Here is an 18,636-nt window from a genome sequence, read left to right on the forward strand (position 1 = left end):
TTTAGTAGAGACAGGATTTCACCATGTTGCCCAGGCTGGTAAGAAGTAAGCCTTCTAATCCCACTTTGAAAATTCATCCCTGAATTAGAAAAAGAGTATTAAAAATGAATTTTCTTTTAGAACAAGATAAAATATTAAGTATAAAGTAAGTTTCAATTAAAATTAAAATTTGTTTTTATTTGAAAACTTAAAAATACTGCTGTGAAACAAAACAACAAGTAGTACCTACCTCTTTTATGCTTCTGTGTAGGTGGCAAGTGAAACTTTGGGGTTCAAAATAAGAATTTATTGAACAACAATGAGGGTATAGAGATTACAGCAGGAATAATGAAAGACAGCTATTAATAGTAAAAACACAGTAAAAGTACAGAGAAAAAACTGAGTTAATCTCTGAAAGTGCACTGCTTCATACCATAAACCTCTGCCTCAGCTCAGTGCTACGTCATAACAGAATACACAGCACACATTCCATTAGCTGTCAGAGTAATGAAGTAGGCACACATCTGGAAAATACCGCTGACACTCAGAGACTGAGAGAAATAAAGACAAATAACGTTTTAGTTTTACTATAAGTAAAGTCAAGGCTCCCACTGAAAGGCTCCGAGGGACCTCCTGGAGTCCCCAGGCCACATTTAAAGAACCACTCACTGTTCTAGATGTTGGAACCCACCATTACGGTACTTTAAGAGTCATTTCTGAAGATCACTGTGCATTCTTTACATTTTTAACCCTGAAGCGGGAGTGGTCATCCCGTGTCAAGATCCTCCAGGACATATTCTGTATCTTCTTGTAAAGTTAATTCTGATATCTTTTGTCATTTCATATAAATGAGGGCAAGAGTCAGGAAGCAGAAGAATGGTGAACGGTTTTATTACGTGAAATAATTTGACTAATTCATTCATTGATTTTTTTTAAATTAGAGAACTGTGTGCTTTTGGGGTAAGGCTAGTCTTTATTGGTGTAAAATCTTATCATAGAGACTTGATCCAGTTTATGGCTGCCAAGAATTAAGATTTGATAAAAACATCAAAGCTTCTTTATCTGGGGTCTTGCTGCCCATGCTTAACTGGGGGAAAACCTGGCTAGACTGTCACCAGGATAGTGTCTCTTGCTTCCTCTCTGGAGCACCAGTAGCACAGAGTGTGTGCTCCTGCCCCATCTACTTCTATTAGTGCACCATGTACATCTCCAGTCAAGAAACCAGAGTATGCTCAAACATTGAGTTTAATGTGTAATTAGGATTAAATTACCCATTAAAGTGATTTTATAGTAATGTGTTATTAAGATTGGAAAGTTGTTGAATTATAACATTTGATTCTAGGATGCATGTTTGGCTACATTTTAACAACACTGAAATGAGAATGTGTTTCGAAGACAGCATTTTTTTTTCTATTTTTGTGAAATAGTGTTTTTTTTTTTTTAAATTTAGAAATGTTATCTTCAAATTTTCTTTTTCGACATAATTACAAATGCCTGTTTCATGTGGAAGACTACAGTAGCTCTTTAGTGGTTTCTACATTTCTCTTTTAAAAGAGAAATAACAGATGCTAGCAGTAATTTATGAGTCTATATTCCTGAAATGTACATTTCCACATTATATGCTTCATAGTAAATAGGAAAATTAACATTAAACTATTGAATGTATATTTTTCCAAAAGGTGTGCTTCTTTTTAAAAAGAAACCATTTGCTTATGTTTTAAATTTGATATTTGTCATTTAATTCTGTTTATTGCAGGTTTACTTTAGGACAGTGGAACTTATAGAAGAGCCTATAAAAGGGTCTCCTGGTTTGAGTTTCTATTTCAAAATTAATGGATTTCCCATATTTCTAAAAGGTTCAAACTGGATCCCACCAGATTCATTCCAGGACCGAGTAACCTCTAAGTTGTAAGTTATTGTCTTTCTTTCTTGTTTCTCTTTTAATTGACAGTCCTGCAAAGATTAAGGTTTACTCATTTTTATCTTTAGTCCCTAGGCAAGGAACTAAAAGATAGTGTAGAATTCTAGATGATGGAAACTTTAAAATGGACAGGATTTTAAGAAATCATGTATTCCACTCTCCTGGACTACAGGTGGTCTTACAGCTGAATGATTTGAGACTGTTGAAGCCATTTGATTTTTAGAAAACTATTATATGTTTACTCTGGAGAAATAGGAAAATGACTAATTCATATATTGAATAGTTAGTCCCTGAAAAAAAATATTAAATTCTACTTTCTTCAGCTTTTCAGAGGATACTTTAAATGTTTTTGAGTGTGAGTTTGAAAGATAGGAACACATATTTACTTTGCTTTTTTATTTACTATTTTTTTTTTTTTTTTTTTNCTCACTTGGTTGCCTAGACTGGAGTGCAGTGGTGCTATCTCAGCTCACTGCAACCCCTACCTCCCAGGCCCAAATGATTATCCTGCCTCAGCCTCCCAAGTAGCTGGGATTACAGTCATGGGCTACTACCACCTGGGTAATTTTTGTATTTTTAATAGAGATGGGGTTTCACCATTTTCGTCAGGCTGGTCTTGAAATCCTGACCCCAAATGATCCACCTACCTTGGCCTCCCAAAGTGTTGAGATTACAGGTGTGGGCCACTGGGCCTGGCCCCGTGTTTACCTTTCTGTGCTAATATATTTGCATATTCTTTTTTTAAAAATATACTTTAAGTTCTTTGTTTCATAGGTATACATGTACAATGGTGGTTTGCTGCATCTATTACCCTGTCATCTACATTAGGCATTTCTCCTAATGCTATCCCTCCTCTGGCCCTCCACCCCTCTGCTATCCCTCCCTTAGCCCCCCAACTCCCAAAAGGCCCTGGTATATGATGTTCCCCTCCCTGTGCCCATGTGTTTTCATTGTTCAACACTCACTTATGAGTGAGAACATGCAGTGTTTGGTTTTCTGTTCTTGTGTCAGTTTGCTGAGAATGATAGTTTCCAGCTTCATCCATGTCCCTACAAAGGATGTAAGATCATTCTTTTTTATGGGTGCATGGTATTCCATGGTGTATATGTGCCACATTTTCTTTAACCAGTCTGTCATTGATGGGCATTTGGGTTGGTTTCAGGTCTTTGCTGTTGTGAAAAGTGCAACAATAAAAATAAATGTGCATATGTCTTTATAACAGAATGATTTATAATCCTTTGGGTATATGCCCAGTAATGGGATTGCTGGGTCAAATGGTATTTTTGGTTCTAGATCCTGAGGAATCGCCACACTGTCTTCCACATGGTTGAAGTGATTTACACTCCCACTAACAGTGTAAAAGCATTCCTATTTCTCCACATCCTCTCTAGCATCTGTTGTCTCCTGATTTTTTAATGATTGCCATTCTAACTGTCATGAGATGATATTTCATTGTGGTTTTGATTTTCATTTCTCTAATGATTAGTGATGATGAGCCTTTTTTCATGTTTGTTGGCTGCATAAATGTCTTCTTTTGAGAAATATCTGTTCATACCCTTTGCCTGCTTTTTGATGGGGTTGTTTTTTCTTGTAAATTTGTTTGAGTTCTTTTTGGATTCTGAATATTAGCCCTTTGTCAGATGAGTAGATTGCAAACAATTTTTTCCCATTGTGTTGGTTGCTGGTTCATTCTAATGATAGTTTCTTTTTGCTGTGCAGAAGCTCTTAAGTTTAGCTAGATCCCAATTGTCTATTTTAGCTTTTGTTGACATTGCTTTTGGTGTTTTAGTCATGAAGTCCTTGCCCATGCCTATGTCTTTAATGGTGTTGTCTAGGTTTTCTTCTAGAGTTTTGATTGTTTTGGATCTTATATTTAAGTCTTTAATCCATCTTGAGTTAATTTTTGTATAAGGTGTAAGGAAGGAATCCAGTTTCAGCTTTCTGCATATTGCTAGTCAGTTTTCCCAACACCATTTATTAAATAGAGAATCCTTCCCCATTGCTTGGTTTTGTCAGGTTTGTCAAAGATTAGATGGTTGTGGATGTATGGCATTATTTCTGAGGCCTCTTTTCTGTTCTATTTGTCTATATGTCTGTTTTGATACCAGTACCATGCTGTTTTGATTACTGTAGCCTTGTAATATAATTTGAAGTCAGGTAGCATGATGCCTCAAGCTTTGGTTTTGTTTTGCTTAGGATTGCCTTGATTATGTGGGCTCTTTTTTGGTTCCATGTGAAATTTAAGGTGTTTTTTTTCCAATTCTGTGAAGAAAGTTAATGGTAGCTTGATGAGGATAACATTGAATCTATAAGTTATCTTGGGCAGTACAGCCATTTTCATGATATTTATTATTTCTAATCATGAGCATGGAATGTTTTTCCATGTGTTTGTGTCCTGTCTGATTTTCTTGAGCAGTGGTTTGTAGTTCTCCTTGAAGAGGTCCTTCACAACCCTTGATAGCTGTATTCCTAGGTATTTTATTCTCTTTGTAGCAATTGTGAATGGGAATTCACTCATGATTTGGCTTTCTGTTTGTCTGTTGTTGGCGTATAGGAATGGTTGTGATTTTTGCAAATTGGTTTTGTATCCTGAGACTTTGCTAAAGTTTCTTATCAGCTTAAGGAGATTTTGGGCTGAGATGGTGGGGTCTTCTAAATATAAAATCATGTTGTCTGCAAATAGACAATTTGACTTCATATTTTCCTAATTATCCTTTATTTCTTTCTCTTGCCTCACTGCCCTGGCCAGAACTTTGAATTCTATGTTGAATAGGAGTGGTGAGAGAGGGCATCCTTGTCTTGTGCCAGTTTTCAAAGGGAATGCTTCCAGTTTTTGCTGATTCAGTGTGATATTGGCTGTGGGTTTGTCATACATAGCTTTTATTATTTTGAGATATGTTCCATCAATACCTGGTTTATTGAAAGTTTTTAGCATAAAGCGCTGTTGAATTTTGTCAAAGGTCTTCTCTGCATCTATTGAGATAATCATATGATTTTTGTCTTTGGTTCTGTTTACGTAATGGATTGCATTTATAGATTTGTGTATGTTGAACCACCTTGCATCCCAGGGTTGAAGCCAACTTGATCATGATGGATAAGTTTTTGATGTGCTGTTGGATTCAATTTTCCAGTATTTTCTTGAGGATTTTCGCATTGATGTTCATCATGGATATTGGCCTGAAATTTTCTTTTTTAGTTGTGTCTCTGTCAGGTTTTGGTATCAGAATGATGTTGGTCTCATAAAATGTGTTAGAAAGGAGTCCCTCTTTTTGTATTGTTTGGGACAGTTTCAGAAGGAATGGTACCAGCTTCTCTTTGTACCTCTGGTAGAATTTGGCTGTGGACCCGTCTGGTTCTGAATTTTTTTTTTGGTTGGTAGGCTATTAATTGCTGCCTCAATTTCAGACCTTGTTGTTGGTCTGTCAGGGATTCGACTTCTTTTTGGTTTAGTCTTGGGAAACTGTAAGTGTCCAGGAATTTATCCATTTCTTCTAGATTGTCTGGTTTATTTTCATAGTGATGTTTGTAGTATTCTCTGATGGTAGTTTGTATTTCTGTGAGACTGGTGGTGATATCCCGTTTATTATTTTTATTGCATCTATTTGATTCTTCTCTCTTTTCTTCTTTATTAATCTGGCTAGCTGTCTATCTAATTTGTTGATCATTTCAAAAAGCCAGCTTCTGGATTCATTAATTTTTTGAAGGGTTTTTCATGTCTCTATCTCCATCAGTTATGCTCTGATCTTAGTTATTTCTTGTCTTCTGCTAGCTTTTGAATTTGTTTGTTCTTGCTTCTCTAGTTCTTTTAATCATGATGTTAGGGTGTCAATTTTAGAGATCTTTCCTGCTTTCTCTTGTGGGGATTTAATGCTATAAATTTCCCTCTACACACTGCTTTAAATGTGTCCCAGAGATTCTGGTATGTTGTGTCTTCATTTTCATTTGTTTTAAAGAACATCTTTATTTCAGATTTCATTTCATTAAGTATCCCATAGTCATTCAGGAGCAGGTTGTTCAGTTTCCATGTAGTTGTGTGGTTTTGAGTGAGTTTCTTAATTCTGAGTTCTCGTTTGATTGCACTGTGGTCTGAGACACTGTTTGTTAGGATTTCTGTTCTTTTACATTTGCTGAGGAGCGTTGTACTTCCAATTATGTGATCAATATTAGAATAAGTATGATGTGGTGCTGAGAAGAATGTATACTCTGTGGATTTGGGGTGGAGAGTTCTGTAGATGCCTATTAGGTTTGCTTGTTCCAGAGCTGAGTTCAAGTCTTGGATATTCTTGTTAATTTTCTGTCTCATTGACCTGTCTAATATTGATAGTGGGGTGTTAAAGTCTCCCACTATTATTGTTTGGGAGTCTAAGTCTTTTTTTCGGTCTTTAAGAAATTATTTTATGTATCTGGGTGCTCCTGTATTGGGTGCATATATATTTAGGATAGATAGCTCTTCTTGTTACATTGATCTCTCTGCCATTATGTAATGCCTTTCTTTGTCTCTTTTGATCTTTGTTGGTTTAAAGTCTGTTTTATCAGAGACTAGGATTGCAATTCCTGCTTTTCTTTTTTTCTTTTTTTTTTTTTTTTTGTTTTCCATTGGCTTGGCAAATTTTCCTCTATCCCTTTATTTTGAGCCTATGCATGTCTTTGCATGTGAGATGGGTCTCTTGAATACAACACAATGATGGCTCTTGACCCTTTATCCAATTTGCCAGTCTCTGTCTTTTAATTGGGGAGTTTAGGCCATTTACATTTAAGATTAATATTGTTATGTGTGAATTTGATCCTGCCTTTATGATGCTAGCTGGTTGTTTTGCCCATTAGTTGATATAGTTTCTTCATTGTGTTGATGGGGATTTTACAATTTAGTATGTTTTTGCAGTGGCTGGTACTGATTGTTCCGTTCCATGTTTAGTGCTTCCTTCAGGAGCTCTTGTAAGGCAGGCTGGGTGGTGACAAAATCTCTCAGTTGTTGCTTGTCTGTAATTGATTTTATTTCTCCTCTGCTTATAAAGCTTAGGTTGACTGGATATGAAATTCTGGGTTGAAAATTCTTTAACAATGTTGAATATTGGCCCCTAATCTCTTCTAGCTTTTAGGGTTTCTCCTGAGAGATCTGCTGTGAGTCTGATGGGCTTCCCTTTGTGAGTAACTCGACTTTTCTCTCTGGCTGCTCTTAGCATTTTTTCCTTCATTTCAACCTTGGTGAATCTGCCAATTATGTGTCTTGGGGTTGCTCTTCTTGAGGAGTATCTTTGTGGTGTTCTCTGTATTTCCTGAATTTGGATGTTAGCCTGTCTTGCTAGGTTGGGGATGTTCTCTTGGATAACATCCTGAAGAGTGTTTTCCAACTTGGTTTCATTCTCCCCATCACTTTCAGATACATCGATCAAACGTAGATTTGGTCTTTTCACATAATTTCATGTTTCTTGGAGGTTTTGTTCATTTCTTTTCACTATTTTTTCTCTAATCTTGCCTTATTGTTTTATTTCATTGAGTTTATCTTCAATCTCTGATTTACTTTCTTCCACTTGATTGATTTGGCTATTGCAACTTTTATATGCTTCACGAAATTCTTGTGCTGTATTTTTTAGCCCCATCAGGTCATTTATATTCTTCTCTAAAGTGTTTATTCTAGTTAGCATTTCATTTAACCTTTTTCCAAGGTTCTTAGCTTTCTTGCCTTGGGTTAGAATATACTCTGTTAGCTCAGAGAAGTTTATTACCCACCTCCTGAAGCCTGCTTCTGTCAATTTGTCAAACTCATTCTCCATCCAGTTTTGTTCTTTTGCTGGTGAGGAGTTGTGATCTCTTGGAGGAGAAGAGGTGTTCTGGTTTTTGGAATTTTCAGCCTTTGTTTGTGCTGGTTTTTTCCCATCTTCGTAGATTTATCTACCTTTGGTCTTTGAAGTTGGTGCTTTTGGATGGGGTCTCTGAGTGGACATCCTTTCTGTTGATGCTGAAACTATTTCTTTCTGTTTGTTAGTTTTCCTTCTAACATCAGCCCCTCTGCTGCAGGTCTGCTGGAGTTTGCTGGAGGTCTACTCCAGACCCTGCTTACCTGGGAATCACTAGCAGGGGCTTCAGAACAGCAAAGATTGGTGCCTGTTCCTTCCACTGGTAGCTTCGTCCCAGAAGCATACCTGCCAGATGCCTACCGGAGCTTTCCTATCTGAGGTGTCTGTTGGCCCCTGCTGGAAGGTGTCTGCTAGTCAGGATACACGGGGGTCAGGGAGCCACTTGAGGAGGCAGTCTGTTCCTTATCAGAGCTAGAATGCTGTGCTGGGAGACCCACTGCATTCTTTACAGCTGCAAGGCAGGGATGTTTAAGTCTTCTGAAGCTGTACCCACAATTGTCCCTTTCCCCAGATGCTCTGTCCCAGGAAGATTGGGGTTTATTTATAAGTCCCTGAAGGGCTTCTGCTTTTTTTCAGCAATGCCCTGCCCAGCGAGGAGGGAGTCTAGTGACACACTCTGCCTGCAGAGGCCTTGCTGAGCTTCTGTTGTCTCCACTCAGTTCAAACTTCCCTGCAACTTTGTTTGGAGGTTAAAACCACCTACTTGAGCCTTAGCAATGGCAGATGTCCCTCCCCCCATGGAGGAGCTCAAACCTCCCAGTTCTCAGACTACTGTGCTGGCTGTGAGAATTTCAAGCCAGTGAAACTTAGCTTGCTGGTCTTTGTAGGGGTGGGACCTGGCCGAGCCAGATCACTTGACTCCCTGGCTTCAGCCCCCTTTTTCAGGGTAGTGAAGAGTTTTGTGTCACTGGTGTTCCAGGTGCTACTGGGGTATGAGAAAAAGAAAACTGCTGTGGCTAGCTTGGTGTCTTTCCAAATAGATGCTCAGTTTTGTGCTGGAAACTCAGGGCCTTGGTGTTGTAGGCACCAGACGGAATCTCCTGGTCTGCAGGTTGTGAAGACCATGGGAAAAGCACAGTATCTGGGCTGGAGTGCCAGGAACAGTCCTTAATGGCTTCCCTTGGCTAGGAGAGGGAGTTCTCTAGCCCTTTGCACTTCCCAGGTGAGGTGATGCCCCACCCTGCTTTGACTTACCCTCCTTCAGCTGCACCCACTGTCTAACCAGTCCCAATGAGATGAACCAGGTACCTCAGTGGGAAATGCAGAGATTACCCGCCTTCTGTGTCGCTCTTGCTGGGAACTGCACACCAGAGCTGTTCCTATTTGGCCATCTTGCCAGCAGTTCCAATACTTGCATATTCTTGTACTTTTATCTTAACAAAAGAACTAGAAGAAATCTTGTGTGTCGTGGGGGTGTGGTTGTGGGAGGATGGGAAGGAAACTGGGAGCTGTTGGTCAGAGTATAGAATGCAGCAGATATGAAGGAGAACAAGTCCAGAGATCTGATGTGCCCTAGGACTGTGGAGAAAAAAAAAATTGTGCTATTTATGGGATTCAGGCTAAATGAGTAGATTTTGGCTACTCTGTCCACAAACACAGAAAGAGTGGGTAACTATGTAGGACAGCAGTCCCCAGCCTTTTTAGCACCAAGGACCAGTTTCATGGAAGACAGTTTTTCCACAGATTGGGGGCAGAGGGTGGGGGGATAGTTTTGGGATGAAACTGTTCCACCTCAGATCATCAGGAATTAGATTCTCATAAGGAGCATGCAACCTGGATCCCTCGCATGCACAGTTCACAATGGGGTTCCTGCTCTTTTAAGAATCTAATGTGCCACTGATCTGACAGGAGGTCAGGTAGTAACGCTTGCTCACCTGCTGCTCACCTTGTGCTGGTCCATGGCCGCCTGGCCCATGGTCCAGTCCATGGCCTGGGGGTTGGGACTCCTAATGTAGGATGGTGAGTATGTTAGTGTGTTTCACTATAGTTATTTTTAACTATCTATATGTATCCCATAACATCATGTCATATACCTTAAATATACATAATACAATTTATTTAAAAAAAATAGCCTTAACGGTTCTAGATCTAGGGAAAAAAATAAAAATGTTTTTCTGAGACTGCAAGAATAGAACTTTGGAAGAAAGTAATATTTTCTAATTGGATCTGTAAACTTACATCTTTTTGATGCTGAAAATAAACTTTATGAAATGAAAATAAACACATTTAAACTTGTTTATTATCTGTTAAATAACATTTTAGCATATTTACAAATGTATAAGTGTGCATTATAGTTTATTATTTGATGTTTAGAATGTAAATGTCAGTAACTAAACCCAGATTTTTTTCTAAAAGTTGTGGTAATTTCCTTTTACTTTAAAACGTGTCTATTTAGATTTCATAAGAAAATGAAGTTGTTCTTCAGACATAGACACGAGATAATTGGCTCTGTCTTCTCCTTTTCAAATGCTCCTCTCTCCTCTTGGCTGGGGCTGGGTTGGCTGTGGTGGTTCAGTCCAGCTGGGCCAATTGGCAAGCCTGCCTGCGGTGCCTGTGCTGAGCTCGCAGTGCCTGGGTCTGCCCAGCCTGTCATTTGGCTTGAGCAGTGTTCTGGGTATGGAGGGAGGGTACATGCTCTCAAGCTGCCTGTAAGTTTCTAGATCTTCCTGAGGGCCATGTGAATAGGAATTGGAAAAGGTAGAAAGAAAATTTACTAGAGAAAGAAATACTGGGCTGGAGGAATTCTATACAAGGAGATAGGGGGTAACAGGCACTAATACTCAAGTCTTGATATTGTTTTATAGTTTGGGGGAGTTATATAGAATTAGCGGATACTTTCCAAGGCTTACAATTGTATTTTTATAGGAATAAATATAAAACAAAAATTTAATTTTAAAAATAGTATAATAATGTTACTAAAAATTTAGTAGGTAAAGATATCACCCATCCTTTTTCTGTTTATGTGTTTACAGCTAATGTGTACATAATTTTATCTTCCTTTAATTTGCATTATAACCAAACCATCATGATTTTAGAGTATGTTTTTCTAAACACATTTAGAAATGTGTTTATCTGCCACAATCTGTTTGTTTGTTTGTTTGTTTTCAAATTAGGATTTGTTTATAAAATGTCTTCTACAGGTTACAGCTCCTTTTGCAGTCTGTTGTGGATGCTAACATGAATACTCTTCGGGTTTGGGGAGGAGGAATTTATGAGCAGGATGAATTCTATGAACTCTGTGATGAACTAGGAATAATGGTGAGAAGTTGATAGCATTTTATATATTGATAAGTTACTGTATCCTCAGTTTGACTGCCAACGTGCTGAATGATGCAATTGCTCTTTCCTTCCTGTCTCAGAGCCAGGAATGATATTCCATTTTGGGCCATAGGAATAAATGGCATCTTATAAACTCAGAGCCATAGGTGATAGCAACTACCATAATTATTTATTTTTAAATGATAGATGTCCTATAAATTATTTATATCCCAGTATATATATACCTAATTTTAAAATAATTTTCTTTGTGATATTAGGAATGTATATAAAAGAAAACAGAATATTTAAAACACTTAAAGGAGATCTGACAAAACTTAAAGAGAAGAAAATATGAAATTAAGTAAAGAAAAGGTGTGTTTGATATTGTTTTTCTAAATTTTTTCTGATTTTTAATTTTTGATTTTTCTTTTCTTGAGATGGAATCTCACTCTGTCCCAGGCTGGAATGCAGTGGTACGATCTCAGCTCACAGCACCCTCCCTCACCCCGGGTTCAAGCGATTATCCTGCCCCAACCTCCAGAGCAGCTGGGATTATAGGCATGTACTAAATTTTGTATTTTTAGTAAATTAGCATCCAGCTAATTTTTGTATTTTTAATAGAGCTGGGGTTTCACCGTGTTGGTCAGGCTGGCCTCGAACTCCTGGCCTCAGGTGATCCACCCGCTTTGGCCTCCCAAAATGCTGAGATTACAGATGTGAGCTACTGTGGCTGGCCCTAATATTGTTATTAGGTACTTCTAACATGTTTTGCAATTTTGAGGATAAAACAAAGAAAATGTATTCTGTTAATTTTATTATTATTGTTCTAAAATATAAAGAGTATCACAGGAGACTAGGAATTATATTAATGATAATGCTGATGGTTATTGTAATGATGACAATATTCTATAATATTTACTGAGTGTTAGGCATTGTTCTAAGTGCTCTATATATTTTATTTTATCTTCATGCCCATTCAGTGAGGTAGTTACTATTCTCTAACCCTATTTACAGATAAGGAAACTGACACATGGAGAGGTTAAATATTTTACCCAAACTCTAACAGCCCGTTTATGGTGGAATCAAGATTCTGACTCAGACAGGCTATGTTCTTTTTTCTTTTTTCTTTCTTTCTTTTCTTTTCTTTTTTCTTTTTCTTCTTCCTTTTTTTGAGACGAACCGTCACTCTGTTGCCCGGGCTGGAATGCAGCAGTGTGATTTTGGCTCACTGCAGCCTCCGCCTCCCAGGTTCAAGCAATTCTCCTGCCTCAGCCTCCCAAGTAGCTAGGATTACAGGTGTGTGCCACCATGCCTGGCTAATTTTTGTATTTTTAGTAGAGACAGAGTTTCACCATGTTGGCCAGGCTGGTCTCGAACTGCTGACCTCAGGTGATCCACCCTCCTTTGCCTCCCAAAGTGCTGGGATTATAGGCATGAGCCACAGCACCCAGCTGGGGCTATGTTCTTAACCATTGCATCACACAGCCTCCTTAGAAAGGGACTTACATGGTTTCATTACTAAATTGTGCATGTAGTAAGCCTTTTGTCCATGAAAAGTTAACTCTTTATAAATGAAGTATGATTCTTAACAGTCATTGAGTCTTAACCAAAGGTATTCTTAATACCTTTGTTATTAAGGTGCATCTCTTAATACCAAATGCTTGGTGAAAATCAGAATGAATTAGGAGTGAGGAGGGGCTGGAGGGAAGTCTCATTTTGTGTCCCCTCCACACATTTTTTTCCTTTTTCAAATTCTTCCATCTTCCTTTTCTTTTATACCTGCCTAGGATTTTCTCTTCTCGGGCTTCTGTACACTTTTGTGCAGCTCTGGGAAGTCCTAATGTCTGTGATACATTTCCTGGTTGCCTGTATGCATAGCGGTCCCCCAGTGATCACACTCATCGGGCCAACTTGATTTTTCATTTGTGTGAAAGATAATGCCTAGAGCTCAGAATAAAGACTTTCTTCTGTGTAATAAAACTTATGGAAGTGTTATATTACCTTTTATTTGATTTGCTAGGTGTGGCAGGATTTTATGTTTGCCTGTGCCCTTTATCCAACTGATCAAGACTTCCTGGATTCAGTGAGAGCAGAAGTTTCTTACCAGGTATGTTATTTCCCTTCCAAGAAGAAAGAAAACACATCATATGTTTTAGTTTTGCCTTTTAAAAAATCTTGCTTCATTTTTGGTGTTTGTTATCTACTAAATCCCATGAAAAATTACACAGTCAGGTAATTGACAACCTAGGTGATTCTACCCAGTATGATGGCTTTACCATCATCTATTTGCTGATGACTCCCAGATTTATCCCCAGGTCTGATGTCTCTAGTGAATTCCTCTTTCTTACATCCAACTGCCTACCTGGTGCCTCTGCTTGGAGGTTTAACAGGCATCTGAAATGTAATATGTACAAACGAAACGTGTATTGCCTCCCCCAATCTTGCTTCTTCTGAAGTTTTCACATCAGCAAAAGCAATGCCACTGTTTGAATTGCTCAGGATAAAATTTTAAATTGATAATTGATTCCTCAATTTATTTTGGATTCCACATATTGACATTTATATTTATATTCACAGATATATAAATGCAAGGAAGTGATTATATCCTTTTTCTGTCCACTGAAAAGACCTAGAAATAATGCCCCAGATTATAGTATTGAGTATTCTTATATTGAAATGATCTTTCCTGTTAAGAGAAAAGCTTCTTAGAGATGGCTGACTCTAGGTCTGACACTGGAAATATATTAGATGATCCTGGCCGATCTTCTTTTTACAAATGGCAATGGTGTTCATATAATATTATCAATTGATAATTTTAGCTACAGATCTGAAGTTTATCAGCTGTGTGCTCCATATACTTATTTCTGCAGCAAGGTCTGTTTAAGGGATGATCATTCTTTGAAAAACAGATTGCATTACATTTCCTCTCCCCTAAATATTAAGTGCGTGGCATGGGTTTCTATGTACAATCAGAGTGGGATGCTTGACAATACAAGAAAATTCTGAATTATGATGTACTCCCAAAATACAGTTTTGGAACCAACTTGTGAATGTATCTTATGTTAGTAAAATACTGTTGAAACATTGGACTGATTCATTAGCATCCATTAGAAATCATCACTGCACCAGGAGATCACTCCTACTTTGTAAAGAATTTGCAAGACTGTGCAGACATAATGAGTTTTGATAGTGCTCTGCAACATGTTAAAGAAGGGAACAAATCCATTTTCTTGGTAACCTCAGATAAAGCTACAATGTGGATCATTATCGACTCTGACTTCAACTTCTCATTTCCAACTGTCTGCCAGATTTTTTGCAATGTTGATGTACAAAGAGCAAATATTTTGATATTTTTTCCTGAATGGTGAGCCTGCCACCTTAGGGAGGTCACTTTGCCTCTTGAGCCTCAATTTCTGTATCTATGACTCTGGTATGATGTCACTCCTCATGAAACTGTTTCAAAGATTAAATAGGATAATATATGGAAGGCATGCAGTATAAAAGAAATAACAAATAATCCCAGCTGTCCCACTACCACCACTAACTCAGCATGTCTTCATTTTTCTTTTTAGCAGGAAATATGAAAGTTATTGATACTTTCTTTTTTCTCACCTCCCACATCCAACTGGTTTTAAAGTTGAGACAATTTTTTGATGCCAATGTTACTTGTATTTGTATTTACTTTCTCACCCCTATACTTACTGCTCTAGCTCAAATCCTATTTTTCTGTCTCCTCAATCATTGCATTTGTTTTCTGATTGGGCTCCCTAGTATTGGTCTCTTTCAATATGTACATACTCAACAGAGCTGCCAAAGTCATCTTCCACTGACACATTTTAAGTCATACTACATTCCTGCTCAGAACCCTGATCCTGGAATATCTCAACATGCAGATAACAAGGAAGCTATCAAAGTTACATCAAAAGGATTTTGCGAGATTCTGAGCAGCCAAAAAGGGGACAATTTAAGATTCATTAAGGATAAGGGTGTCAATGAATTGAATCCATCAAGTGTGTTGAAATCTAGAGTTCATAATATAATGTCTGCAGATGTATATTTTGTGAAAAACCATACAGAAATGCAAGGAAGCGATTTCTATAACACTCAAGATAGTGGTTACTTTTGGAAGGAGGAAGGGGCTGTGATTAGGAAGAGGCACGTGTAGGGCTTCCCGTGTGGCTGCCCTGGGTGGTGGCTACAAGGATGATTGCCTTATAATAATTCACCACATCATAATTTGTTTTCTGTAACTGTGTTTCATTTTAAAATAAAAGGTTTAAAAAGTACACTCAAATCCTTCCCTTGCCAGCAGCTCCCCTGAGGTAGCTTCTTGCCCTCTGGGTAAGCATAAGATCCTTTTGTGCGGGACCCCATCCTGCTGGTGTCCACACTTGTTCAGGCACCATCTCCCTCTTGCTGTCTATGTCCTGGACCATCTTCTCCATCCCCTGCGCTTGTGGGCCACTTCCTTTGTTCTCCTTTGGCCCCTCTTACCTTGAGCATGGGAAAAACCTTTTTCTATCTGCAAGTGTAGATTAGGTCACTCTTCTTTTGCCTTTTGTGACACAAATCACACCTTGAATTACTTGTTCAAGGATTTGTCACCCTTCAAGATTGCCATCTCCCTGAGGCCTAGGGCTCATTCCCCTCTGTGTCCCACTCTGTGGATTGTTCACAAAGTGGATAGATGAATAGATGAATGAATAACTTTAAACATATTAATTATAGTTACACAGGTTGTAAGCGTTTCAATTTTATTTTTAGTTTTCTTTCCTATAAATAATTAAAATATAACATCTATGCATCTTCAGTTCTTTGATGTATTATTAAAGATAACAAGAACCATTTTATGCAGAGCTTGTTAAAATTTTAAAGTAAAGCTTACCATAAAACTCTAAATCAGCTTGAANTGCAAAGCATGGTGCCAATGCCACAGAAAAGGTCACCTCGGTGGTCAAGACAAACTCTGTCTACTTCAGTTCCCTCACAGGAAAAGTGATATCAACACAGTGTCACTGAAGCTTTTTGCCCCTTCAGGTTATATTTGTATTTTCATCAGTGGCATAAATATGTCAGTCACAGGCGGTAGCAGCTGTCCCTTTCCTGGGCGTGTTCAAAGACAAAAAAAGGAAATAGTGTTTATATGGCTGGCCAAGAAAAACACAAGATTTAATTATAAAAAAATGAAATATCTTTTTAATATACCTTCAGTGTATCTCTATTTTGTGTATGTGAGTTTCTGAGCTTGAAAGGAGAACACACTGAGGACATCAGTGGGGGCGCTGTCAGTGTAATCATGTATTACAGTGAAAGTGAATGTATGCGGTAACATTGCCAAAACATGCTCCAAAAGAATTTCTCTTGACCGTTGACTCACTCTGCCATCCTTAAAGGAATTTAATTGCTCTCTGTTGGGGCCCATGTCCCAGGGTGTTAGAAGAAGGGACATGTCTGAGTCTGTCCAGTGCAAACATAGCACAAGTGGATCCTTTTGCCTTTATGCAGGGCCAGCCCAGATGAGCTCAGTTTATGTAGGCCTCATGTGGCATAGTTTGCAGGGAGATTCTCTAATTTCTCATGTATAATTAGATATGTTAGTTGATTTCTCAGGACATGACATTGATAGTTATTTCAGAAGACATCACTGATTGCCCTAATCTGTTTTCCTTTAGAATATTCCATATTTGTCTTTAACTGCCGGCATACCTCTAGTACTCACTTGCTTTGTAGAATCTTCTCTAATTTTCCTTCTGGTTTTCTGATATCGGTGGACACTGCATAGGTACCCCCGTTCTCTTTCAGTGATAGTGATTGCTTTGCCTCATTTATTTCTTCACATAAAACTCCAACTTGTTCTTGGGAACCAATCCCCAAAATATAATGTCTCCTGCCTTTTGTATTTCCTGGAAGGTTTTTTGTGGCAATCTGCATAATGATGAATTTATTCATTCTCTTTTTCTTTCTCTTTCTAAAAAAGGGATTATATTGTCTTCAGTTTTTATACAGCAAAGAAGAGAAACCCTATGTATCAGTGTTTATAAAATCTAGTTAAAAAAAATCTCAAAGAGTTCCCTAAATGTATTCCTACAGCTAAGATGACTAGCCATTTTCAAATTAGGTTTTTGGCACATAAGAATTTATGTGCAGAAATGCAAGGGATCTAATTTTATAGGTAATTATAGCTCTGAGTTTTTATATGTTAACTGTTTGAAAATCATTTTATGTTTTAATTTTCAGATCAAGAGACTGAAATCTCATCCCTCTATCATCATATGGAGTGGCAATAATGAAAATGAGGCAGCGCTGATGATGAATTGGTATCATATCAATTTCACTGACCGGCCAACCTATATCAAGGACTATGTGACACTCTATGTGAAAAACATCAGAGAGCTTGTATTGGCAGTAAGTAATGATTTTTAATGCAGCAGAACTTAAGAATCTATCTTTAAAATGGATAAGTTTGAATATAGTTATAGTATGTTCTATGGCTCTTTTTAGGACTGTCTTCAACAGTATCATTTGAATACAGAGTATCCCATTGTAGTGCAGCAACAGGTGAAAGGATTCATTTGCTGTGGAGAATTAACTTATCTGTGGATCCCTCCACACATACATCAATGCAGTGCTTACAATGCCAGGTTGTCACATGCTCCTTGGAGTCCATCCGTGGGTCCTGAAAAGTTTAGAATCTGTAGATTAGATGATTATTGATATGCCACTTCTACAATTCTGTAATTGTAAATGTTTAAGTAGAATTTGGCATATCTCACATGTGAACATCCTGGTATGTGATTTAAGGGGCAAAGAGAGATGAGAGAGCTGGTCTCCAACCCCACTGTAGGGCCCTGGCTCCATAGCGGTTCTCTGCACCAGTATTTGTCTAATTGGCATATTATACGGGCATATATTAATATAAATTGGCCTTTTGTGAGGAAAAAGCAGCATTTTTTAAAGTAATGCCTTCACAAGTTTTAACTTTAAAAAATAAACCCCATGTTTAACATGTGATTTAATAATCTGGTTGTCTTTATACTTTCGTATCTATAATTAGATGTTTTAAATATCTGGGTATATCCAGAAGCAATTTGAAACGGGACCTATTTTTTAAAATAGTATGTGATATTAGCACCTAAATATGCCCAGTTGATGGCCCTATTCCATTTATGAGAAGAAGTTTCACTTGAGGATTCATGAAAAACATAGATTCAAATTTATAGCTTACCTGACATACTAAGTCATGTGCCATAAAGACTTTTTCTATTTACAAAATGTGATGGTACAAGTTTGAAATAATATTTACAGAATACTTATTTTATAATCTTTTTTTTCACAATATTGGTGTTATATTTTTCATGTTTCATGGATTTATAGTTTCTGAGGATTTTCATTTTATAGCATAGTGGTTAAGTACTCATGCTTTGAAATCCTGGCTGGGCCACTTCCTGTCTGTATAATCTTGGGCAAGTTACTTAATCTTCATTTTCCCTTCTATAACATTAGGTTAAAAATATGAGGTGACTTTTAAGAGTTATGTGGACTAAGTGAGATGATGGATGGAAGATACATGACTCGGTCTGACACATAGTAACCGTTTTTTTTGTTTTTTTTTTTTTTTTT

General features: G+C 37.7%; 1 protein-coding gene across 2 annotated transcripts in view; it reads left to right on the forward strand.

The window, feature by feature from the left end:
• The window catches only part of MANBA (mannosidase beta), a 113,957-nt gene that overhangs the window by 58,048 nt on the left and 37,273 nt on the right, over positions 1-18,636 (forward strand). For both annotated transcript variants that reach the window (XM_017508659.2, XM_037731409.1), the window contains exons 8-11: positions 1,736-1,887; positions 10,899-11,016; positions 13,037-13,123; positions 17,254-17,421. In XM_017508659.2, the coding sequence (XP_017364148.1) occupies positions 1,736-1,887; positions 10,899-11,016; positions 13,037-13,123; positions 17,254-17,421 (525 nt within the window). The remainder of the gene's footprint in view (positions 1-1,735; positions 1,888-10,898; positions 11,017-13,036; positions 13,124-17,253; positions 17,422-18,636) is intronic.

This window comes from Cebus imitator, unplaced genomic scaffold, assembly GCF_001604975.1.
Source record: "Cebus imitator isolate Cc_AM_T3 unplaced genomic scaffold, Cebus_imitator-1.0 Scaffold397, whole genome shotgun sequence".
Taxonomy (NCBI): domain Eukaryota; kingdom Metazoa; phylum Chordata; class Mammalia; order Primates; family Cebidae; genus Cebus; species Cebus imitator.